The sequence below is a fragment of the Capricornis sumatraensis genome, chromosome 4 (assembly GCF_032405125.1).
Source record: "Capricornis sumatraensis isolate serow.1 chromosome 4, serow.2, whole genome shotgun sequence".
Classification (NCBI taxonomy): domain Eukaryota; kingdom Metazoa; phylum Chordata; class Mammalia; order Artiodactyla; family Bovidae; genus Capricornis; species Capricornis sumatraensis.
The window spans coordinates 153,952,459-153,977,333 of record NC_091072.1 but is presented as its reverse complement, the minus strand read 5'-3'; the positions used below and the strand labels follow the sequence as shown (position 1 = coordinate 153,977,333).

Genomic DNA, 24,875 nt, shown 5'->3' with positions numbered 1-24,875 from the left:
ATTTCTGCTTCATTGACTATGCTAAAGCCTCTGACTGTGTGGATTACAACAAACTGGAAAATTCTCAAGGAGATGGGAATACCAGACCACCTGACCTGCATCCTGAGAAGTCTGTATACAGGTCAAGAAGAGACAGTTAAAATCTGACATGGAACAAAGGACAGGTTCCAAATTGGGAAAGGAGTACATCTAGGCTGAATATTGTCACCCTGCTTATTTAACTTATATGCAGAGTACATCATGAGAAATGCTGGGCTGGATGAAGCACAAGCTGGAATCTAGAGTGCAGAGAGAAATATCAATAACCTCAGATATGCAGGTGATACCACCCTATGGCAGAAAGTGAAGAGGAACTAAAGAGCCTCTTGATGAAAGTGAAGAGGAGAATGAAAAAGCTGGCTTAAAACTCAACATTCAAAATATGAAGATCATGGCATCTGGTCCTATCAGTTCAGTTCAGTCGCTCAGTTATGTCTGACTCTTTGCAACCCCATGAATTGCAGCACGCCAGGCCTCCCTGTCCATCACCAAGCAAATAGATGGGGAAACAATAGAAACTGTGACAGACTTTATTTTCTTGGGCTCCAAAATCTCTGCAGATGGTGACTGCAGCCATGAAATTAAAAGACGCTTACTTCTTGGAAGAAAAGCTATGACAAACCTAGACAGCATATTAAAAAGTAGAGACATTTCTCTGCCAACAAAGGTCTATGTAGTCAAAGCTATGGTTTCTTCAGTAGTCATATATGGATGTGAGAGTTAGATCATAAAGAAAGCTGAGTGCCGAAGAACTGATGCTTTTGATCTGTGGTGTTGGAGAAGACTCTTGAGAGTCCCTTGGACTGCAAGGAGATCTAATCAGTCAATCCTAAAGGAAATCAGTCCTGAATATTCATTGGAAGGACTGATGCTGAAGCTGAAGCTCCAATACTTTGGCCACCTGATGTGAAGAACTGACTCACTGGAAAAGACCCTGATGCTGAGAAAGATTGGAGGTGGGAGGAGAAGGGGATGGCAGAGGATGAGATGTTGGATGGCATCAGTGACTCAATGGACATGAGTTTGAGCAAGCTCTGGGAGTTGGTGATGGACAGGGAAGCCTGGTGTGCTGCAGTCCATGGGGTCCCAAAGAGTTGGACACAACTGAGCAACTGAACTGAGGTTCTGTTATTAGGCACTGTTGTGGTCCACATGTTGTGGTTGAGGAAACTGACTTAGAGAGGGTGAGTAACGTACCCAGGGTCAGTGGTGAGGACAGGATTTGAATGCAGCTTTGCTCCAGAGTTCCACTCTGTGCCTGGGCCATCTGCCTCATATAGTTTGTGAGAATTAAATGAGACCACTAAGTGCTTACTTAGCTCAGGGCCTACTACCTCGTCAGTGCTTAGTGTCTCCTGATGTGGTGATTATTATTGACCTGGCCTCCCTTTTTTGATGATTCTTTGTAGGCCTCTTACTCTTCTTTCGTGCCTGCGGTTGGTCCTCTGTCTGCACGTAGACCAGAGTGTCCACTCTCCTCCAAGACTCCCACACTATGTCCTACATCTCACCCGCCCTTTTCAGGTGTCATCCTAGCACAGAGGCAGAGGGCGGCCTCCAGCCAGTTGCCACCCAGATTGGGTGGCACGGCCTGAGGAGGGTAGGGTGTTTTCTGGGAAGCTAAAATCTAATTCTGTCATCCAAACTGCGACCAATTTCCGTGCCAGACAGTTGGGACCCTATGAGTATGAAACAAAATTTCCACCCAAACTTGTGTCACTGTTTCTGCGTCTTATGGTCACGCTCATTTCTGAGGAGCGTGCTTTGGTGTTCTCTCAGACCTCTAAGGGAAGCCTGAGATAGCAGACACGGAAGGTTTTATTTCTTATTTTATTTTCTGGCTGCACCTTGTGGCATGTGGGATCTTAACTACCCTGACCAGGGATCAAACCTGTGTCCCCTGAAGCAGAAGTGCTTAGTCTTAACCACCAGACTGGCAGGGAAGTCCCCACCGAAGATCTGAGATATATGGCCCCCATGGAGTATGAGGTGACTCTGGTCCCCTTGTGGCATCCAGTAGAGAGGTGACACTGGTTTTGTTTGTGGACTCGAAATGAGCCATGCCAAGCTCTTTGAGTTCCCAAAAGTCGATTCCATACTTTGCAGAGTGAGAACCGCCCCGCCCCCCTTTGCACAGGGAAGTGTCGCTTGTCATGTGTGTTCACGTCTGCCGCCTTCTCTGATCGTGGCCGCCCCGCACCGCAGATGAGGAAACTGAGTCTCTGTTGGGGAAACTGGGTCGGGGGCAGGACAGCGCTGTTCGCTTGTGCACAGTGGCAGCTCTGGAACTTTCCATCAGCCTCCCTTCCGTCCCACTCAGTGCTGTTTCTCTTTCTTTCCCCCACCTTCTTTCCAGGTCCCTCCAGGCCCAGATCCGGGGGACAGCGCTGGTGGGGAGCCAGCGGGGTGCCCATGCAGGAAGCTGCCACGCGTGGTGAGGTGGGCATGGGAGACCGCGCCCGGCTGACCCAAGACTCCGTTTTCTTCCAGACTGAGGGGGAAGGTGGTGGGGCCACCCCACCGGCCCCTCAGAGGATGCAGTTCTTCGGCCGCCTGGTCAACACCCTCAGCAGCGTCACCAACTTGTTCGTGAACCCGTTCCGGGTGAAGGAGGTGGCTGTTGAGGACTACCACTCGTGCCGCCGGGTCCGAGAGGAAGGGCAGCTGATTCTCTTCCAAAACTCTTCCAACCGCACGTGGGACTGCATCCTGGTCAACCCCAGGAACCCCCAGAGCGGATTCCGGTGGGTAATGGTCAGTCGCCCCCTCCCCCACCCCCACTTTGCTCCCTTAACTCCTCCCAGGTCTCAGCCTGGAGGTCCCCTGACCCACAGCAGCTTCTTCCAGTCAACATCTGAGGGGTCTATGATGGGTGGGGTGGCTGCTCTTAGAAAGGAGGGAGGGACTTCCTGGCCTGGATAACTTCCTGCCCATCAGGGTCCTGGCAGCAGGAACTGGAGCTGGACGACTGTTTTCCTGCCCTGAGGCTTGACCCACATGGATGGAGGGAGGGAGGAAGGATGAGGAAGTGGAGAAAGTCACATCGGGAAAGGTCCAGGGATCGCTGGTAGTCCTGGGTCGTTAAGGCATGACTGTCCTTGTAGGGGCTGGTTGGCCGAGGTTTGTTGGGGGCAGCCTGGAAGGGGTGGACACCTGTGCTTCTCAGGGCATGCTGGGCCCCCTCCGTGGGCTAGAGGAAAGGGTAGGAAGCCAGGACTGGGCTGAGGGAACCGAGCAGATGCAGAGCCGGTTGAGAAAAGGGGACAGGAGAGGCCAAGGACCCAGAAGGCAAGGAACTTGGGGGAGCTCGGCAGACTAGCATTGAGTTGGGCTGGTGCTGATGGCCCTTCTTCATTGGTTTCACCTGGCAAGTTGTCTTGCGATCCAGGGAGTGAGCTGGGAGGTGGGAAGTGGAGGTTAGAGGGTGGAATGCTGGAGCTGGGGTCCCGAAGAGCTGTGGAAATGGGGATGCCAAGGCCTGGGAGTGACCGGGAGTGAGGGCTGCAGCGAGGGCCTGCTTTCCTGACCCTAGGCTTCTCACTGGGGGTCGTCATTGCGTGGCGGTGGGGGTCCACCCCACTGCTCTGAACACCCTGCAGTTTGTGGAGAGCAGGCTCGGGGTACTGGACTTCCTCTTCAGGGGGTCAAGGTTCTGTCTTTTAAGTCTCCTCCTTTCCTTGCTGGAGGGCTTTCAGTGATGGCCAAAGTACTTAAATGTGTGGGATGGGGCTGTCAAGGACCTGCTTCCAGGTGGAGGTGCTCCTATTCTATAGGTACAGAGCTCCGGGATGGGACAGGGGGTTGGGGTCTTCTACATGAATCCCCAGGTCTTATTTCCAAAGGCCTGGGAGTCCTGCGGCATCCCTATGGACGGAGAGCTGGATGCTGGCTGGTATAGATGCAACTCTGATAGTTTTGCATTATATTAGTGTGTGTGAGGCACTGGTCTGACTCTCAGCTCCCTTCATCTTCATGGCCGTCCCCCGAGGCAGGGCTGTCACTGACCCCTCCTTACAGAGGAGGAAACACAGCTTGGAGAATTTCAGTAACTTGCTGAAGTCACAAAGCCGCTGGATAGCAGAGCCGGGCTTCAGACCCAGTCATTCTAGCTCGAGGACCCACCTCTTCCTTTTCATCCAGGCAGGCCCCTTTGCAGTGGGATGAGCTGTGGGGGTCAGTGTCCAGCTCCCCCCGGGCCCATCCTGGGCCCCCAGCCTGGCATATGGGCCAGGCATCTGGCTCTTCTGGGGTAAGCCCCGCGGCGGTCACCTGTAGCACTGCTGTGTACATTGTGATAACGTCCATACTTCTCTTCCTGGTGTGAGTTAATCATTTGCTGCTGACATTGACGTGTGACATATGGTCCTTGATGAGCCCCGCCAGCCTCCCACTGGTATCTCAGCAGAAGCAGGGCTGCACTTCCCTGGAATCCTGGGAGGAATGAGCAAAGCACATGTGACATGTGACCTTCTCTTCTCAAAAGGGGATTGAGTTTTTTTCTTTCTAATTGTTTATTTGGCTGCACTGTGTCTTAGCTGTGGCATGTGAACTCTTGATTGCTACATGTAGGATCTAGTTCCCTGACCAGGGATCAAACCCAGAGTCCCTGAACTGGGAGCATGACGTCTTAGCCACTGGACCACCAGGGAAGGGGGTTGACTTCCCCCTAGGGGTTGGCCCCTAGGGGGTTGACTTTTGAGGCCCTTTGTGCTGGGACTTTGCCTGGACACACACCCTGGGGTTTACCCATTCACTGTTTATTCAGCCCATACCTTGTCTCCACCAAGGGCAGGTCAGTAGCCAGAAAAGGTGGAGTAGGACCTGCATTCAGTGGGCTGAGTGTCCTAACAGGCTCATGTGAGACTCTTGTTCCCTGCACAGACCTCACCTCTCTACTTTCTCTTTGCCCTGGTGCTCTCCCCATACTCCTTGGCCCACGACTCTCGGGCACCTGCTGTGTGAGCCTGTGCTTACCCTTCTCTTCTCCCTCACCACTGCCTGGATTTCTGTCCGCCCTTCTTGTTTTAGATTGCCCATCTGTCTTCTCCACCAGCCCACAGACTCCGGAAGGACAGGGCCTGGGTCTGAGTCATTTCTGTTAGCGCCCAGCTAGTATCCAGTACTTGGCAGGTGTTTAAACCCTGGGGCTCTGTCCTCAGAGGTCCACTGAACTACAACCATCCGTATGAAACTTTGCAGTCTGTCTCTGAATGAAGGTTACAATAAGAACAACATTTAACACTGTTACCATCTCAGAAGAGGTGATGCAAAGTGTGCGTGGCTTCAGTGTACCTACCGTCTACCTTTCCCTGGTTTCTGTATATACGCCTTGAAGAAAGAAATGGCAACCCACTCCAGGATTCTTGCCTGGAGAATCCCATGGCCAGAGGAGCCTGGCGGGCTACAGTCCGTGGGGCTGCAAGGAGTTGAACACGACTGAACACCTACACAGCAATCAACTTTGGTTGGATGGATGGACCAGCCCATGACCACCGAAGGTCAAAGTGTACATGCAGGAGAGATGGGAAAGGCTTCTCTGGGGTGCTTGGATTAGAGGTGGCCCATGCGGGTGAGGAAGATTTCAACAGGAGAAGGCCTAAGAGCACATCAGAGCAAAGTCACCAAGGGAGGAAGAAGGGAGAGAGTTAGAAACCCTCTAACCCAATGGTTCTTGGCCATTTTTCAGTCCAGGACCCCCTTGAGAATCTCAGGGTTCCCTGTTCCCCTGCTAAATGCATATCCATGCATTTGCCTGCCATTTCCTGAATCCCAGGCCCTCTGGATAAGGGGCCCCCTTATCCACAGGCCGCTTCCACCCATGCTTATGCCAGGGTGCTTTAGTCTGCAGGCTCAGTTCTAGAAGAGAGAGAAGACACTGCCCCATGGGTCTGCCAGATCCTCCCCTTTTCTCCAGATCTTTCTTTCACCTCCTTGTTCTAACCTGGACCTGACTCCACCTGAGGGCGCTGCTTCTCTGCAGGCCTCCCAAGAGTTTTCCCTCCCAGGTTCCCTCCCACTGGGCCTGGAGGTGGGGTTGCGTGCTCTTCGCCCCTCAGTCGTGAAGTGCACCGCGTCCTAGGCTAACACCCACTCTCTCCCCTGGCAGCAGGCATCTCCCCCAGATCCTTGAAGACGTGAGCCCATGGCTCGGACCTGCCTCGTGCCATCACTGCTCCTGGCTTGACTCTTGGTGACTGTTTCATTCACAGGGTGCCACGCCTAACACCCAGGGCTCGTGATGCCTGACCGCACAGCCGTTGCCTGAGCCCAGTCATCACCAGTAACAGCAGCTCTTCCATAGATACAAACGCCAAACATCCCACTTTCCGATCTCTGCCTCCTACTTATCTGCTCCTTCCCTCTGGTATTCTGAATGCCTGGTGTCCCCTTGCAGATGAGGCAATGACCCTGCCGCCTTTTTACCGTCCCCACGCCTATTATGAATTTCACTCCTTCATTTCAGTTCAGTTCAGTCGCTCAGTCGTGTCTGACTCTTTGCAACCCCATGGACTGCAGCACACCAGGCCTCCCTGTCCCATCCCCAACTCCTCGAGTTTACTCAAACTCATGTCCATTGAGTCAGTGATGCCATCCAACCTGTCATCCTTTGTCATGCCATCCTCTGTCATCCCTGTCTCCTCCTGCCCTCAATCTTTTCCAGCATCAGGATCTTTTCAAATGGAGTCAGTTCTTCACATCAACTGGCCAAAGTATTGGAGTTTCAGCTTCAACATCAGTCCTTCCAATGAACACTCAGGACTGATTTCCTTTAGGATGAACTGGTTGGATCTCCTTGCAGTCCAAGGGACTCTCAAGAGTCTTCTCCAGCACCACAGTTCAAAAGCATAAATTCTTCGGTGCTCAGCTTTCTTTATGGTCCAACTCTCACATCCATACATGACTACTGGAAAAACCATAGCCTTGACTAGATGGACCTTTGTTGGCAAAGTAATGTCTCTGCTTTTTAATATGCTGTAGAGGTTTGTCATAACTTTTCTTCCAAGGAGCAAGCATCTTTTAATTTCATGGCTGAAGTCACTATCTGCAGTGATTTTGGAGCCCCCAAAAATAAAGTCTGTCACTGTTTCCCCTTCTATTTGCCATGAAACGGTGGGACTGGATGCCATGATCCTAGTTTTCTGAATGTTGAATTTTAAGCCAACTTTTTCACTCTCCTCTTTCACTTTCATCAGGAGGCTGTTTAGTTCTTCTTTGCTTTTTGCTATAATGTTCGTGTCATCTGCATATCTGAAGTTATTGATATTTCTTCTGGCAGTCTTGACTCCAGTTTGTGTTTCATGCAGCCCAGCATTTCTCATGACGTACTCTGAATATAAGTTAAATAAGCAGGGTGACAATATACAGCCTTGACGTACTCTTTTCCCAAGTTGGAACTAGTCTGTTGTTCCATGTCTAGTTCGAACTGTTGCTTCCTGACCTGCATACAGGTTTCTCAAGAGGCAGGTCAGGTGGTCTGGTAGTCCCATCACTTTCAGAATTTTCCAGAGTTTGTTGTGGTCCACAGAGTTAAAGGCTTTGGTATAGTCAATAAAGCAGAAGTAGATCTTTTTCTGGAACTTTCTTGCTTTTTCGATGATCCAGTGGATGTTGGCAATTGGATCTCTGGTTCCTCTGCCTTTTCTAAAACCAGCTTGAACATCTGGAAGTTCACGGTTCCCGTACTGTTGAAGCCTGGCTTGGAGAATTTTGAGCATTACTTTACTAGTGTGTGAGATGAGTGCAACTGTGCGGTAGTTTGAGCATTCTTTGGCATTCCCTTTCTTTGGGATTGGAATGAAAACTGACCTTTTCCAGTCCTGTGGCCACTGCTGAGTTTTCCAAATTTCACTCCTTACCTAGAGTAAGCCCCACAGCACATTGTCTTCACACACTTGCATACACTCTGCTTTCCTGTTGTCCTCTCTGTTCATCACGTTTACCTGGCAAAACCCCAACACAAGTTAATTCCAGTTCTCCACCGTGGCTGGCGGAACACCCCTCCACACTGACCGCTCTCACTTTGAGCTCTCAGGGTGGATGGGCTGGATGTGAGCCTGTGCGTTTGGCAAGCCTACATGTAGGGACTTTCCTAGTGGTCCAGTGGTTAAGAATCTGCCTTGCAGTGCAGAGGACACCGGTTCCATCCCTGGTCGGGATACCATGAGATAACCAAGCCCCCATGCCATGACTAAGACCTAGTGCCTCCAAATTAATAAAGATGCTCTCTGGTTCTCTTGGAAGGCGCATCCGGTCCTCCCTCCTCCACCTCCAGTCCCTCCTCTCCGTGGTCTGATGACCTGGCTTCTGTCTCACTGAGAAAGCAGAAACCAGGGGAAGAGAAAAAGAGCTCCCCCCACCCCACTGACTCCAACCTGTACCCGCATCCAGACCCTTCCCCGTCGTGACTCGAGACTCACCAGCCGTGCGTCTGACCGAGCCCCCCGCCTCCAGGTCATCCCCTCTCCGCGTCAGGACATCAGTTTACCAGTTCTTTCCTCTCTCTCCCACATAATTCCCCCCTCTTTACTAGATATTTCCTATCACTGTACAAATAAGCTTTAAAAAAAAAAATCTCCTTAACTCCACGTTCCCCCTCAGGCACAGCCCGCATTCAGGCATTTTTCCTCTGACATATTTCACCATCATTTCCTCTCCTCCTGTTTGTTCTCTTTGTTTTTTTATGTTCTGGATTTTTTTTTTTTTTTTAGTCTAGTTGATTTACAGTTTCAGGTTTATGACATAGTGGTTCAGTATATTTATAGACTATAATCCATTTAAAGTTATTATAAAACAGTGACTTAATTTCCCTGTGCTGTATAATATATCCTTGTTGCCATCTATTTTATACATAATTATTTTTTTAATATTTATTTATTTAGCCACACTAGGTCTTAGTTCTGGCATGGGGGCTTAGTTGCCCCATGGCATGTGGGATCTTAGTTCCCCGACCAGGGATGAAACCTGTGTCCACTGCAATGCAAGAGAAATTCTTAACCGCTGGACCACGGTGGAGGTCCCTAAATGTAGTTTTCTGTATCCCTTAATCCCCTTCCCCTATTTTGCCCCTCCTCTCTGCATGCTCCCCAGTGGTTACCAATAGTTTTTTCTCTGCGTCCGTAAATCTGTTTCTGTTTTGATACATACATTCGTTTGTTTTATGTCTTAGATTCCTTAGATAAGTGATAACGTCTTATGTTTTTCTTTCTCTGACTTATATCACTAAGCATAATACTTGATAGCTCCACCCTTGTTGCAAACGGCAGAATTTCATCCTTTTTTATGGCTGAGTCGTATTCCATTGTCCATCTGTCGGTGCGCATGTAGGTTTCTTCTGTAATTTGGCAATTGTAAATAATGCTGCCACGAGCCTTGGTGCACATGTATCTTTTTGAATTAGTGCTTCCATTTTCTCTGAATATATACCCAGGAGTGATGGTTACTGAGGTATTTGTGACAGGTCACACCACCCTTGTCAAGAAGGAGAACGTTGCAGCACCCTGGAAGCCCCTCTTCCCCACCCTCCCAAGATAATCATTAATCTGACTTTTATAACTGCTTTTGTGTCTGGCTCCTTTGACCAGCATTTGCCTGGAGGTCTGCGTTTTGCACATTGCTGTGTCAGTCCTTCTCAGTGCCGTGGAATCCCGTTGTGTAACTACAGCCTAACTTTATGCATTTGCTGGTATTAGCAGATATTTGGGTTGTCTCTGGTTTTGGTGCATACATGCCTGTATTTCTGCTGGGCATCTATCCAGGACTGGAATTGCTGGGTCGACACAGTACATAATCTTAGCGTCCATGAGTAATGCTCATCTCATATTCTACCAGCAGCAAGTGAGATTTCCTGCTACGTCACGTCCTCTGACCCATTGGATCTGTAGTAGTGCGTAACTGTGGCTTTAATTTGCCTTTTCTTGATGCATATGCAGTTGAGCCCCTTCGATATGTTGATTGACCATTTGGCAGTCGTCTCTGGGCAACTACCTGCTCAGTTGTCTTGAGCATTTAAAACATAAAGTTCTTTTCCTTACAGCGTTTTGGCAGGGGTATTTTGTATGTCTGTATTTCAAGATTGTGTGGATTCTTTACCACTTGTGTGGATTAAGTGGTAAAGTATCCGCCTACCAGTGCAGGACACGCAGGAGATGTGAGTTCGATTCTTGGGTCAGGAAGATTCCCTGAAGAAGGAAATGGCCACCCACTCCAGTGTTCTTGTCTGGGAAATCCCATGGACAGAGGAGCCTGGTGGGCTACAGTCCACGGGGTTGTAAGAGTCAGATGTGTCTTAGCTACTGAGCAAGAGGATGAGCATGATTCCAGATACACACCCTAGAAAAATTACTAGAGCTAATCTATGAATTTAGTAAAGTTGCAGGATTCAAAAGTAATACCCAGATACACACCTTTGTTGGTTCCGTGTGTTTTTCTGTTGCGTTGTGAATGTTCCTTTTTATTCCCACTTTCTGAGAGCTTTCATTTTAATCATACAGCCTGTAGTCTTGTGAATCTGCCTTTTTTCACTTAGCGTAGTGCTTTTGCAATTCATGATTGAATGTTTTCTTCTTCTTATTCCATTTTACCCATCTCTATTAGCTTGGAAATCTATACTCTATTATTATCTTTTAATGATATCTTTTGGGAGGTAGTTCTCCATGGGCCTTTTGTGTTTCTGTACATCTTACAAGCAGAGCCTCTGACTGCCTTTGTTCCCACTTTCTTCACAAGGATGTTTGTCTTGTGAACAGCCGTGGAAGATAGAGGCAGGGTCTTTTTCTAGAGCAGAGTGTAGGCTTGCTTACTCTATTGTGTAATCAAGATAATATTTTCCTCCAGAGCAAAGCTTAGACAGATGTTCTCATTGATGATTTTTAACAGATTCAAGTTCCCTGCACTCAGGGTTTCTTCTCTCTTCTAAGGCAACATGAGCAGGTGTCACCTGACCTTCTTCATGTCACCCTCTGGGAAATGGATCCCAGAGAATTGGCACAAATGCTGATTCTCTGGCACAAGTGCTATTGCTGTGAATAATAAGTTGTCCTTTGTCTTTGATCCAGGAATCTTGAGCCTTCTGCCAGCATCCATGAAACTGTGTTAGACTCACTTGTTAGTTTGCAACTAGGGTAAAATCTGAAACCCTTCACAAATCTTGATAGAACCCTATAGATTGTAACATACATCCTTGACCTTCAGTTCAGTTCACTTCAGTTGCTCAGTCGTATCCGACTCTTTGTGACCCCATGGACTGCAGCATGCCAGGCCTCCCTGTCCATCACCAACTCCTGGAGTTTACTCAGACTCATGTCCTTTGAGTTGGTGATGCCATCCAACCATCCCATCCTTTGTCATCCCCTTCTCCTCTCACCTTCAACCTTTCCCAGCATCAGTGTCTTTTGAAATGAGTCAGCTCTTCGCATCAGATGGCCAAAGTATTGGAGCTTCAGCTTTAACATCAGTCCTTCCAAAGAACATTCAGGACTGATTTCCTTTAGGATGGACTGGTTGGATCTCCTTGCAGTCCAAGGGACTCTCAAGAGTCTTCTCTAACACCACAGTTCAAAAGCATCAATTCTCCTGCACTCAGCTTTCTTTATAGCCCAACTCTCACATCCATACGTGACTACTGGAAAAATCATAGCCTTGACTAGATGGGCCTTTGTTGGCAAAGTAATGTCTCTGTTTTTTAATATGCTATCTAGATTGGTCAAAACTTTTCTTCCAAGGAGTAAGCGTCTTTTGATTTCATGGCTGCAGTCACCATCTGCAGTGATTTTGGAGCCCCCCAAAATAAAGTCTGCCCCTGTTTCCACTGTTTCTCCATCTATTTGCCATGAAGTAATGGAACCGGATGCCATAATCTTAGTTTTCTGAATGTTGAGCTTTAAGCCAACCTTTTCACTCTCCTCTTTCACTTTCATCAAGAGGCTCTTTAGTTCTTCACTTTCTGCCATAAGGGTAGTGTCATCTGTATATCTGAGGTTGCTGATATTTCTCCCAGCAGTCTTGATTCCAGGTTGTGCTTTATCCAGCCCAGCATTTCTCATGATATACTCTGCATATACGTTAAATAAGCATGGTGACAATATACAGCCTTGATGTATTCCTTTTCCTATTTGGCAGTCTGTTGTTCCATGTCCAGTTCTAACTGTTGCTTCCTAACCTGCATACAGATTTCTCAAGAGGCAGGTCAGGTGGTCTGGTATTCCCATCTGTTTCATAATTTTCCACAGTTTATTGTGATCCACATAGCCAAAGGCTTTGGCATAGTCAATAAAGCAGAAATAGATGTGTTTTTGGAACTCTCTTGCTTTTTCGATGATCCTTGACCTTACAGAACTATAATTGGTACTTTGACATCTTCCAGAACAATAAAGGGGTCTTCAGTTCAGTTCAGTCCAGTTCAGTCGCTCAGTCGTGTCCGACTCTTCACGACACCATGGACTGCAGCCTACCAGGCTCCTCAGCCCATGGGATTTTCCAGGCAAGAGTACTGGAGTGGGGAGCCATTGTTATTTAGCCCACAAATCTGTGAGTTGAGCACACCTTAGTGGGAAAGTCTCAGTTTGATTCTATTGGGTTGGCCAAAAAGTACGTTTGAACCCAAATGAACTTTTTGGCCAACTCAATACATGGTATTATATGGGGTGACTTGACTGCATGATCCAGTTCTAAGATGAGTGACAACTGGCAAGTTGGTGCTGGCTGTTGACTGGGAGTTCATTCAGGGTTAAGGTTCCAGGGCTGAGTCATCCCCATAGGTGCTTCAGCTTCCCTGCAGTGTGATGACTGAGTACCAAGAAAAAAGAGATAGAGGCTTCCAGTCTTTGAAAGCCTTGGTCTAGAAACTAGGGTAGCATAACTTCCATCATACTGTCTTTGTAAAGCAGTTACAAAGCCAATTTAAAGGGTAAAAAGTGAAAGAAAGTTGCTCAGTTGTGTCTGACTTTTTGCAGTCCCATGGGCTGTAGCGCACCAGGCTCCTCTGTCCATGGAATTCTCCAGGCAAGAATACTGGTGTGGGTAGCCATTCCCTTCTCCAGGGGATCTTCCTGACCCAGGGATCAAAGTTGGGTCTCCTGCATTGCTGGCAGAGCCTTTACCATCTGAGCCACCAGGGAAGACTAAAGAATAAAGACACTGCTCAGTGGCTCAGTGGGTGGAGTGTGAGTGTGGATTTGGTGAGGGGGGTAGATTAGTAATTTAGGATATAGGATATTTTATATCCTATATATATATAGGATATTTTAAATTGATGGAATAATGCTTTCCATCAGTCTTGGAAAGTGCATAGCCATTAACTCTTTAAGTGTGGTTTCTGTACAGTTCTCTTTCTTTTTTGAAAAGTTGGTTGACTAGTTTTGGTTTTGGTTGCACTGGGTCTCTCTCATTGCAGAGGCCGGCTGCCACTGTCTGGTTGTGGCGAGTGGGCTTCTCACTGTGGCGGCTTCTCTTGTGAGGCACAGGTTCTAGTGCATGGGCTCCAGAAGTCACGGCACAGAGCCTCAGCAGTTGCAGCTCACGGGCTCCAGAGCGCAGGCTCGGTAATTGTGGCACATAGGCTTAGGTGCTCCGCAGCATGAAGAATCCTCTCAGACCAGGGATTGGGCCCATGTCCCCTGCATTGACAGGCAGATTCTTATCCGCCGTACCACCAGAAAGGTCTTATGTAATTCTCTTTCTATCCCATTTTTGTGGCTCCACCCATCTGTGTGCTAGACCTTTTCATTATCTATCCTCTGTGCTTAGTCACTCAGTCATGTCTGACTCTGGGACTCCACAGACTGTAGCCTGCCGGGCTCCTCTGGCCATGGGGTTTCTATGTCTTTTATCTATTTTCCTGTATTTTCCAAGATTTATCTCTCCATGCTTTATTCTGTTTACTCTCTTCTGACCTATCTTCCTTTTCACTAATTCTCTATTCAGCGTTGTCCAATCTGCTCTTCTGCCTAGCCACTGGGCTCTTAATTTTGGCTATTGTATTTGTCACTTCTTCAGTTTCCACTTGGTTGGTTCTTGTTTTTAATAGTTTAAGGTGATTTGCCGAAATTGTCTGTTTTGCCCTCTTGAATATTATCACAGTTATTTTGTCTGTGTCAGATAGCTTCAGGGTTTGCAGCCCCACCCCACCCCTATTTACAGATCTATTTCTGTTGTATATTGTCTCTGTTGGTTTTCTTTCATATTTTCTTATCTCCTCATGTGCCTGGTGAGTTTTGATTACATGCTGGGCCGTGGATATGCAGCAGTGCTTGTGGAAATATATGTGATGTTATTTTTTTAAAAAAGAAAGAAAAGACAGGAAATCTTTTCAGATAAAAAAGAAGCACCACCTCCATGTAAGGGTGTGTGTGGGAGGAAGGAGAGTCCAGCTGGAGCAGGTCAGTCCACACCTGGAAGCAGGCAGGGGCCTGTTGGAGGGGACGCAAGTCCTCGGATTCCACCAAGGGCATGGGCTGAGGGCCTCTCCTGGCTCATTTTCATGTCTTCCTCCTCTGCCCTGGCTCCTCAGACTCTTCCAGCTGGAGATAGAGGCTGACGCCCTGGTGAACTTCCAGCAGTATTCTTCCCAGCTGCCACCCTTCTACGAGAGCTCCACCCACATCCTGCAAGCTGAGGTCCTGCAGCAGCTGACCGACCTCATCCGCAGCCACCCCAGCTGGTCGGTGGCCCACCTGGCCGTGGAGTTGGGCATCCGAGAGTGCTTCCATCACAGCCGCATCATCAGGTGGGCAGGGGACCTGACCAGGTCGGGCGGGAAGGCAGGACCCTGGAGACACTGGGAGTGGGGATGGGGAGTTCTAAGTCCTGCCTCAGTTCCCCTCCATAGCATCAGAGGTGGCCCAGAACGTTTGACTTAAAAGGGGGCAGCACTGCCTCTGGGTTGGAGCGGAGGAATGCTGACTGAAGTCAGAGAGAGCACTGTAATGTTTCTGGAGTGGCTACCAGGTGCCAGGTCCCTGGTTGCTGTTTTCGACACCCCATGAACTTGAATCCTCTCGACATGCCCATGAGGTAGTGTCACTCCAGTGAGAGGTTATGTGTCTTGTAAGGTCACTCAGCTGATGAGGCTCCAGTTCCTTGGTGTCTCCTTCCAGAGGCCTGGTTGCCCTTCTAAAGCTGCAACACTTTCATTCATACCTCCATTCGGCCAACACATGTCAGTGGGTAGCCCTGGTGAGGGCCCCGTGCCGGCCAGCGGACTCCAGCTCACCATCCTGCCCTGAGGTGGCCATGCCTCCAGTTTTCTGCCTCAGACAGCTTGCTTCCGCTCCCAGCCCCAAAGCTCAAAACCCTTCACTGTCCTTTACAGCTTAACCAGCCTGTTCCCGGACATCATGGTGTTTCATCTCACAATAGTTCTATCCGTTTCCTACGGCAGGTCTGGCAGGTTTTATTTTTTATAGTTTTGTAGATTAGGTTTTTGATGCCTAGAAAAAGCTTAAGTGAATTGCCCAAGGTTGGTGAGATTTCTGCCTTCTGCGATTCTTTCTACGCCACGCCACTGCTCACTTCAGGCTGAGGTGGCCTTTGGGCACATCCCTCATACAGGTGTGCACACGGAACTAAAAATGGAGGAGAAAATGACATCTGATACAATAACTCAGTGACTCAGCCCTGGGTTTGAACCAGACAGCTCGAGCAGGGCATGCACGCTCTTGGACTCCTCGCCCACCTCCTTTGAGTGTGCTCTTGGCTTCCTCAGCACCCCACTCACTTGGCGCCACACCCCTCACGCCCCAGCCCTCCCTCCCCTGCAGCTGCGCAAATAACAAGGAGAATGAGGAGGGCTGCACGCCCCTGCACCTGGCCTGCCGCAAGGGCGACACCGAGATCCTGGCGGAGCTTGTGCAGCACTGCCGCACCAACATGGACGCCACCGACAACAGCGGAGAGACCGTGTTCCACTACGCGGTCCAGAGTGACAATTCCCAAGTGCTGCAGGTGAGCAGGCGTGGGGACAGGGCGACTGGCGCTGGCCACCTTACGGGGCCCACGGCTGTCTTTGGGACCCTGGGCTCAGGTGTCACTGCTCCCGCCTTGATCCTTGAGGCCTGAGCTCCTCTGTGGTGGGTCTACCCCACACCCTACCTTTCCTCTACAAGCTTGTCACGGAGACACATTCTTGACCCCTTTGGTCCAATGACCCAGGGAAAGTCCTCCAGCCCAGCAAACTGATCTCGAAGTCCAGACCCGCCCATCAGTTTATCCCAAACACCCGCCATAGGCCTGACCCCTGGGCTGGGGGAATGCATTTCAGCTCCTGCCTCGAGGTGCCTATGCTCCAGCAGGACCTGGGGCTTAGCTTTTTACAGGAACTCAAGCAAATAAAACTCCTTCAGGCTGCTGTAGGCATTTGTGCCAGAGAGACTCCTTCTGTTAAAGTTTTGATTAGCTGGGCAGAAAAATAAAAAATAAAAGTTGTGGGCGAGTAGATCAAGTGATGAAAAAGCTACCTGCTATATCAGAGAGAAGAGACAGACTACTGGGCTGTGTTTTATTGCCCAGAATTAGAAGATTCTTCCAAAGTTATATCCTTCTCTCTGCCCTTGGCATTAGAATGGAACCACATTATTCCAGAAAATGTGGATTCCTGTCTTATGATTAGTGCTCAGAGGGAAGGGAATTCTGCACCCACTGTTGAACTTCACCCTTAGAGACCCCACTGTGGGCCCAGCACAGTGCCACATGGAGCCTGGCTCCAAGCAGAGGGTGGGACACACTCTTATCAGTACCCGTCCTTCATCGCCGGCCTTGTATCTGGCCCTGTACTCAGTGTTATATGTGTTCTAGTTAATTCTCTGTGGATGGGGGCTCTTGTCCTCTCCTCACCAAGGAGACCGAGGTTCAGTGAAGTTAAGAAATGTGCCCAGGGAGGACCACAGAGCTGTGAGCGGCAAAACTGCCCTTGAGTCAGGCCTGGATGCCAGCACCTCAGCTTCCCTGCTGGGTCCCCAGCCTGTTCTCAGACCCAGGCAATCACAAGGGTCCACAGGGGTCATAATTAACCTCAGGCAGACAACTTTCAGCCACAACCAAGGAAATAAAAGCCTTGCAGTTGTCTTACGAATACTGCTATCTTGTTTTGTTTTCTTTTAAAGAAATCATACCTACACAGAGCAAAACGATATTCAGGCAGGATAGAAGGATATGCAGTGAAAAGCAAGTCTTATATTCCCACCCAGACCCCCAGTGCCCATCCAGATACAACCTGCTTTTAAGTTTCCTGATTGAGAAAACTTTCATGCACGCCACAGTCGGGCCAGACCAGCGCCTCAGCCAACACCAGCACAGCCAGCTTCTTCCTGCCCCTGGAGCCTCCTTTCTCTGTTGCTTCTCTTAAAGTTCTTGGCTGGGTTCTCACCGAGTCTCACAGGGTTCTTCCCTTCCCCTGAAGCCCCAGAGAGGGACGGCCACGGTGGTGGGTGTTAGGGGAGGGATGGGTTGGGGGCCTCACTGTGTTTGACTCTCCTGCCCACCCCGCGGTCTTGCTGTCAGCTCCTAGGGAAGAATGCGTCTGGTGGCCTGAACCAGGTGAACAACCAGGGGCTGACCCCGCTGCACCTGGCCTGCCAGCTGGGGAAGCAGGAGATGGTCCGGGTGCTGCTGTTGTGCAACGCTCGCTGCAACATCATGGGACCCGGCGGCTACCCTATCCACACGGCCATGAAGTTCTCCCAAAAAGGGTAAGACCCTGCCCTGCCCTGCACGGTCCACTGGGCCTCTTGTCTGCACGGCCAGTCCTCCCACCCAGGCGAGCAGCGGCCCCCTCTCCTTAGATGTGTGTCAGAGCCGTGTGCCAAGGGCTGCCCTGGCACAAAGAAAGTATGACTATCTGATAAATGGGGTGTGGTGGGGGGGTGTGAATCTCAGTCCACCAGCTCCACCATGCAGGAATAGCACTTCCACAGTTGTTCAGTGATGCACCTGAATTTCTGAACAGGTACCTCCCTCTACCAAACTGGAAAAAAACAATCTTAAACTTTTCAGGGGGTTCTCCTTTCCTGCTCTCCAGGTGATGCCCCAGTGCAGGAGGCCCCCCTCCCCTGAAGGAGGGTGGATGGATCCTCTTCCATCCAAGCCCTTCAGTCTGATCTGAACAGAGCCTTCACGGCTACAGGGCTCTACAGCTTCTGCTCCCAGCTGGAAGCCTAGGAACGTTTGGCATAGTGGCCCCAGATCTCGTCCGCCTCATGCGTCCTTCCTTCCTGGCTGGTCGCATGGCTGAGATGCAGGTGCCAGGCCCTTGTCTTGGGTAGCTCTGGACCACTCTTTTTTGTTTTTTTGTTTTTTTTAAAGAATTTAGCTGTTTTATTTATTTATGATTGTGCTGTGTGGCTTGTAGGACCTTAGTTCCCCGACCAGGGATTGAACCTGCACCCCTTGCACTGGACACATGGAGTCTTAGCTGCCGGCGGAATCCCTAGACCATTCATTCGTTCCTTTCTCCCCAGCCCTAGAGAGCCCTGTCTCAAGAAAATTCTCCATGGTTGGGGTGTGTGTGTGTGTGTGTGTGTGTGTGTGTGTGTGTGGTGCATGTTGGGGGATGGGGTGGGGTAAAAGAGATGACTGTTTCAAAATCTTACCCAGAAGGTACAGTATCTGGAATGAACGAACGAGTGAATGAGTCAGTCCCAGGCACTGTGCTAAGCACTGGCCTTACAGAGATGGATGAGAGAAAGTCCAAGACAAGGGGACACAGGAGTCACACAGTACCTTCCAGTACCTTCCATCTACCTCAGTGCTAGATAACCATTGAGAAAGAACGGGGAGAGGCCCCCCTCAGGTGGAAGGCAGGCACTCTCATTCTCCTTCAGAGTCTTCCTTCCTCTGGGGTTTGCACCCACCTTGCTGGCCTCTGAAGGGCCTTGCTGTCCCCTCGAAGGTCTGGTCCAAGCTCAGCAAACCCTCCTTTCCTTGATTCTCAACTTGCACAGCCAAGACAAACTAGTACTTTCAGAAAGACCTGACCAGATGGTTGGAGACAACCCTAACACCCTCCCCTTAGTCACCAGGTTACCAAGTTGCTGATCCAAATGGGCACATGTGACGGGTGCTGCTCTCCCATACCCAAGGGCTGGCATGGCAGCCCCGCTCCAGCTTGACTTTAGCCACCCTACTGGCCCCAGGAACCTGCTTGTTCTAGGTTACTTCCAAGATACTGTCCAGGTTGCTTCCTCCTCCGACACCCGCAGCTACATCCCAAGCCTCCCGTGTGGACCGTTGCACATAAGACAACCAGTTGTCTCATCCCTCAGTGTGCCTTGCACACAGCCACACGCCTCTAGGACCCCCAGGAGGCACATCCCTCTGCCACCACATGGCAGCCCCAGCAGTTGCACTCTGAGGATCACAAGTGTTAGGGTTAGTGGGACTGATTCCATCCCAACACTAATCTGGAGGCCCCTCTGCTGTTGGCGTCAACTCAGCTGAGCTTCGTAGAGAGCTGGGTCTGTGAAGCTCCAGTTTCACTTTGCCTAACGTTTTCAAGCTTCATTAGTGTCATCACAGGTATCAAAACGCCCCTCCTTTTTCAGGCAGAGTAGTCCTCCATAGTATTAATCTGTCCCACATTCTGCTTAGCCATTCGTCTGTCCATGGGGACTTGGGCTGTTTCCACCTTTTGGCCATTGGGAATAGTGCTGCGGTCAGCAGTGGCATATGTCTACTGAAGCCTCTGTTTTCAGTTCTTCTGCCAATGAGTCTAGGAGTGGAAAGCTGTACTCTTAACCACCTGCCTACTGCCTCCTACAGGGTGCAGTCCCTGCTTGAAACACCAGGGAGGCGGCGGGAGGATGGAGAGTGGCCGTGTGCCAGGCCCAGGCCCAGGTGCTAGAATATCTTTTACCCTTTTATCCTCCTTTATTCCTCATCCCATCCTGTTAGGACCGTTCCCATGTTGCAGACAGGCTGGGCCACTTTCCAGAGGTCACCAGCAGGAGGCTGGGGCTTAACCTCAAGCCTGTCTAACACTGCAGCCAGCACCAATGAGAGAGATCATTGCTGACTGAAGTCATCAAGGAAGGCTTCCTGGAGGAGGGGGCCTGAGATGTGCCTTGAGGGACTCAGGATACCATTGAAATGCCACGAAATGCATGCTGGTTGGTTTTGTTGCAACTCTGTTTGCAGGAGCTTTCCCTCACCAGTTGATGAAGTCATGACCTCTTTCAACATCAGGTTGCCCCCGCCAGCCTTCTTATTCCCACATGGCTTCTCTCTCCCCAGGTGTGCTGAAATGATTGTCAGCATGGACAGCAGCCAGATTCACAGCAAAGACCCCCGCTATGGAGCCAGCCCCCTCCACTGGGCCAAGAATGCAGAGGTAGGCAGGGTCTAAGGATGAGCTGGGTGGGCAGGGTTGAGGGTCCTGGAGCCCTTGGTTCCTTGGCTGCCAACAGGAAGGGGTTCCTGAGAGGCCTCTGAGGATGACACTCAGGGGATTGATCTTGCAGTGGGCCAGCCAGGCAGGTAAGCCTAAGGAGAGGTGACATCCTGGCCTTGCATGGTGGCAGTATCCCCTCCGTGGTCTCCTCATGTGTGGACTGGGGGTCCGTGGCCTACCTTTGGAGGTGTCATGAAGTCAGCAAAGCAGTGCATGAGAAGATTTCTTCATAAATTGTCAAGTACCTTGCAAATCAAAGATGGTAGATGGTGGCGGTGATGGCGGTGCCTCTAACTTCTTCAGAGAGCCTGGCCGAGCATCTCCTCTGAGGCCTGTCCCTGAGCCAGACTTTGACCCCCTGAGAGGATGGAGGCCTCTGGTCTCTCATCTCCAGGAAGCACAGCCCAGCAGTGCACTGGGTGCCCTCAAAGGTCATGGCTTGCTTGCGAATGCGACGGGCCAGGAGGGAGGAGCCTGCCAGCCACTGTGGGCACCTTCGTGCCGGGAGCTAGACACCAAGTCAGGCCCTCCTGTAGGGCTTTTGTTCACTCTGTGAGGTGGGAACTCACACCCCCATTTTCACAGCAGAGGAAGCTGAGGTGCAGAGGGGTGCAGTGGCCTTTCCCAGCTTAGACAGTGGGGATGAAGGAAGAAGGCTGAGCTTTGGGCTCAGGTCTGTCAGGTTCCAGAGCCCAGGCCCCACAGGACTGTCAGTGAGCAGGGGTGCGTGTTGCAAAGGCACAGAGGGAGGGAGTCACACCTCTGCAGGGTCCCGGGCAGGGTCATAGTGAGCGGGACAGTTCTGGGGCAGGGCGCAAAGGAACTGTTGCAGGGAAGGATGGGGTCCTGTGAGCTCCAGGAAAGGACCCAGAAGCCCCTTTCAAGTCACCATGTCTTCAGTTTTTTGTCCCCTAGTTCCTGAGGGGTGTGGAAGGCAAGGTCTGGGGCTACCTGCCACCTGGGCTCTTCTGGCTGCTGGAGCTTTCCAGAGGCCCAAGGCCCAAGGACGTGGCTGTGCCCAGGTGCCATCAGGTGCCACAGGCCACAGCCGCTCCGGCCGCCCAGCTGACCGGGGCTGGGACTCTTGTCTCCATAGATGGCCCGCCTGCTGCTGAAACGGGGTTGCGACATGAATGGCACCAGCTCCGCAGGGAATACAGCCCTGCACGTGGCCGTCATGCGCAACCGCTTCGACTGTGTCATGGTGCTGCTGACCCACGGGGCCAACGCTGACGCCCGAGGCGAGCACGGCAACACCCCGCTGCACTTGGCCATGTCGGTGAGCCCCAGGTTGGCTGCCCATGAGGCAGGGGTCAGGTGACCACCCGGGCCAGGGCAGGTCCCCCTCTGAGTCCAGAATAAAAACTGCTTCCTCTGCGCTCCGGCACCTCTCATTCCCATGCCTCCATGTGACATCTGGACACAGTGAGAGGGGAAAATACAGCTCTGGCTCCTGACTGTGCCCTGGGCAACTCACATCACCCCTGCCAGACTTGACTTCCTCATCTGGAGGAAGGAGGTGTTGGTACCCGCCTGGCAGAGGTGTTGAGTGGATTCAGTGGTAGACACCCTGTGACTCTATGAGGGGTGTCTAAGCAGCGCATGTAAGACCCGGCACAGAGTGAGCATGCCCAGGATGTTCGTCCTCATCCCGGCACCATCAGGGCAAACTTCATCTGCATGTTACTCTTATTTTCCTGGAAGGCTCCAAGCTTCTGGAGGGCAGGCCTGCTTACACATCTTGGTGGCCCATGGCAGGCACTGGTCACCTTTGTTGGTTTATCATAGAGCACAGTTTCTGCCCTTGAAGCGCCTGCAGTGAGGTTAGAAAACTACAGCGTGAACATATTAAATGCAGGGGAGGGAGTGTTATTTGTTACAGATGTGTGTGTGTGTGCGTGTGTGTGTGTGTGTGTGTGATTGTACCCGTAATTCATAAACCATAGGTACCCATAATTCTGTTCACCTTGTCTTAGAGTCATAAACTAGGAAATCTCTCTGGGACTCTAAAAGAAGTAGATTTAGGACAAATTCAAAGACATCCTGTTTTATACCAAAGGTCATAATTGTAGAGGGGATGTTGCCCAAAAGACTGAAACTATAAATAGAACTGTGAACATTTTTAGCACTGAATGGGCCCTTTGAATTATGTAGTTGAACAGTTCTCAAACTTTTTGGTCTTTTATACTCTTAAAAACTATTGAGAATCTCATAGACTTTGTTTATTTGAATTTGATCTATCCATATTGACCATATTAAAGATTACAAATGAGGGATTTTCAAGATACTGATGAATTCACTTAAAAATAACGATGATTAGGACTTCCCTGGCCGTCCAGTAGCTGAGACTGTGCTGCCAAAGCAGGACCCTTGGTCAGGGAACTAGATCCCACATCCCACAACTACAGATTCTGTATGCTGCAACAAGGATCAAAGGTCCCGCATGCCGCAGCTAAGACCTGATACAGCCAAAGAAGAAAAGAAAGAAAAGTCATTTTTTAAATTAAAAAATAAAAATCAAGAATGATTTACCAAGCCCATGCTATTGTAAGTAACATATTTATGGAAAATCAACTTTATTTTCCAAAACAGAGAATAATAGAAAATAGTTGGTATTGTTTTATATTTTTGTAAATCTTTTTAATGCCTGGCTTCAGAGAAGGCGTGGATTTTCCTGTCTTCTGCTGCATTTATTCTGTTGCAGTATGTTGTTGAATGTGTTAAAAATATGAAGAAAATCTGGCCTCACATAGATGTGTTTATAGTTGGAAAATATAGGTTAACTGTACCTTTTCAGATAATTGTGGATATTCTTTGTTGTTGTTCAATCGCTAAGTTGTGTCTGACTCTTTGAGACCCCATGGACTGCAGCACACCAGGCTTCCCTGTCCTTCACTATCTCCCAGTTTGCTCAGATTCACGGTCTGCACCAAAACTTGACAAGGGGTAGTTTCTGACAAGTTGAGTGCAGTGGACACTCTGAAGCCATCTCCTTAGACTTTTCACACTTTGTGAACGTCAAATCTATTGGCATCTCTTACACTTTGCGTGGATCTTTTAACCTATGCACGATTCCGTGTCATCTTTGGAAAATACTAGTTCTCTGAGTATGCCCAGCTTCCAAATGTTGACTCGATTCATCATACAGTCAACACCCCCCACATTTGTAAATATCACTAAGGTTTCATCAGAACAGTTTCTAAATTTGGGGAAACCACTGGAGCCCATCATGGTGTATACCAGTTTTCTAGAATTCCAGTTTTTGTTTGAAAGCTTGAGTTTTATCACTGGCACAAAATACTGCCAGCTGTTTTTCTTGAAGTGACAGCACACTGCATTCATTTTTGAGAAAATGTCTCCTAGATACCCGAAGCTGAACAATCATAGTTTGCCTGCCAGTCGTTTCTCAAGTGAAAACAGTGTTTCATGAAGAACAAGCAGCTTGTTCCGCTCACGACTCAGTCAGTCACATGGGAATTTTCCCGAGACAACCATCATACTTGGTTATGCCACAGACACGCCGTGTGCACACTCTCTATTTTATGACACTGAAAACACCAGTGTAGGAATGTAGTAAGAGTAACATTTCTTAGTGCTTCATCAAGGGACTGGCTTTTTTTTTTTTTTTTTTTTTAATTTTTTGGCCATACCTAGCAGCATGTGGGATCTTAGTTCCCTAACCAGGGATTGAACCTGTGTCCCCTGAATTGGGATTCAGAGTCTTAACCACTGGACCACCAAGGGAGTCCCCCGAAGCTGGCTTTCTAATGAATGAATCCACTTTTCACTTGAGCACGTGGCAGAGAAGAAAACCATGACAACAGTTAGTCTGTGGGCACTGCTTTGCTTCGTGCTTAAGGCACCAGGAGTTTTATCCCTAAATGTTTCTACACCATTGGTACAAAAGTCAGCTGTGGGACTTCCCTGGTGGTCCAGTGGCTAAGATGCCTGAGTTCCCAATACAGGGGGCCCAGGGTTTGATCCCTGGCCAAGGAGCTAGATCCCACATGACGCGAATAACAGTCTGCATGCTGTTCTTGTTGTTTAGTTGCTAAATCGTGTCTGACTCTTTTGCCACCCCATGGACTGTAGCCCACCAGGCTCCTTTGTCCTTGGGATTTCCCAGGGGAGAATACTGGAGTGGATTGCCCTTTCCTTCTCCGGGGGATCTTCCCAGTCTAGGGATTGAACTCACGTCTCTTGCATTAGCAGATGGATTCTTAGCTGAGCCACCTGGGAAGCCTAAGAGTGTGCTTGTCACCACTGAAAGATTCCCCCATGCCACAGCTAAGCCGAAAAGAAAACAAACAACTATATAAAAATCAGCCACTGCGTAAAGTCAAACAGCATCTTGATATTTCTATGAAATAGCTCTAAGCCCTGGAACCCTCTAAAGGGTCTCCATGTTCATGGGGGCCCACAGTTCCTACCTTGAGAAGTGCTGACCTAGGCCGCTGCT

General features: G+C 49.7%; 1 protein-coding gene across 2 annotated transcripts in view; it reads left to right on the top strand.

Moving 5' to 3' along the window:
- The first annotated feature begins 2,574 nt into the window (after window positions 1-2,574).
- PLA2G6 (phospholipase A2 group VI) overlaps window positions 2,575-24,875 on the top strand; it is a 44,874-nt gene continuing 22,573 nt past the window's right edge. For both annotated transcript variants that reach the window (XM_068970190.1, XM_068970189.1), the window contains exons 1-6: window positions 2,575-2,783; window positions 14,546-14,761; window positions 15,795-15,978; window positions 17,533-17,720; window positions 20,260-20,356; window positions 21,513-21,695. In XM_068970190.1, the coding sequence (XP_068826291.1) occupies window positions 2,575-2,783; window positions 14,546-14,761; window positions 15,795-15,978; window positions 17,533-17,720; window positions 20,260-20,356; window positions 21,513-21,695 (1,077 nt within the window). The remainder of the gene's footprint in view (window positions 2,784-14,545; window positions 14,762-15,794; window positions 15,979-17,532; window positions 17,721-20,259; window positions 20,357-21,512; window positions 21,696-24,875) is intronic.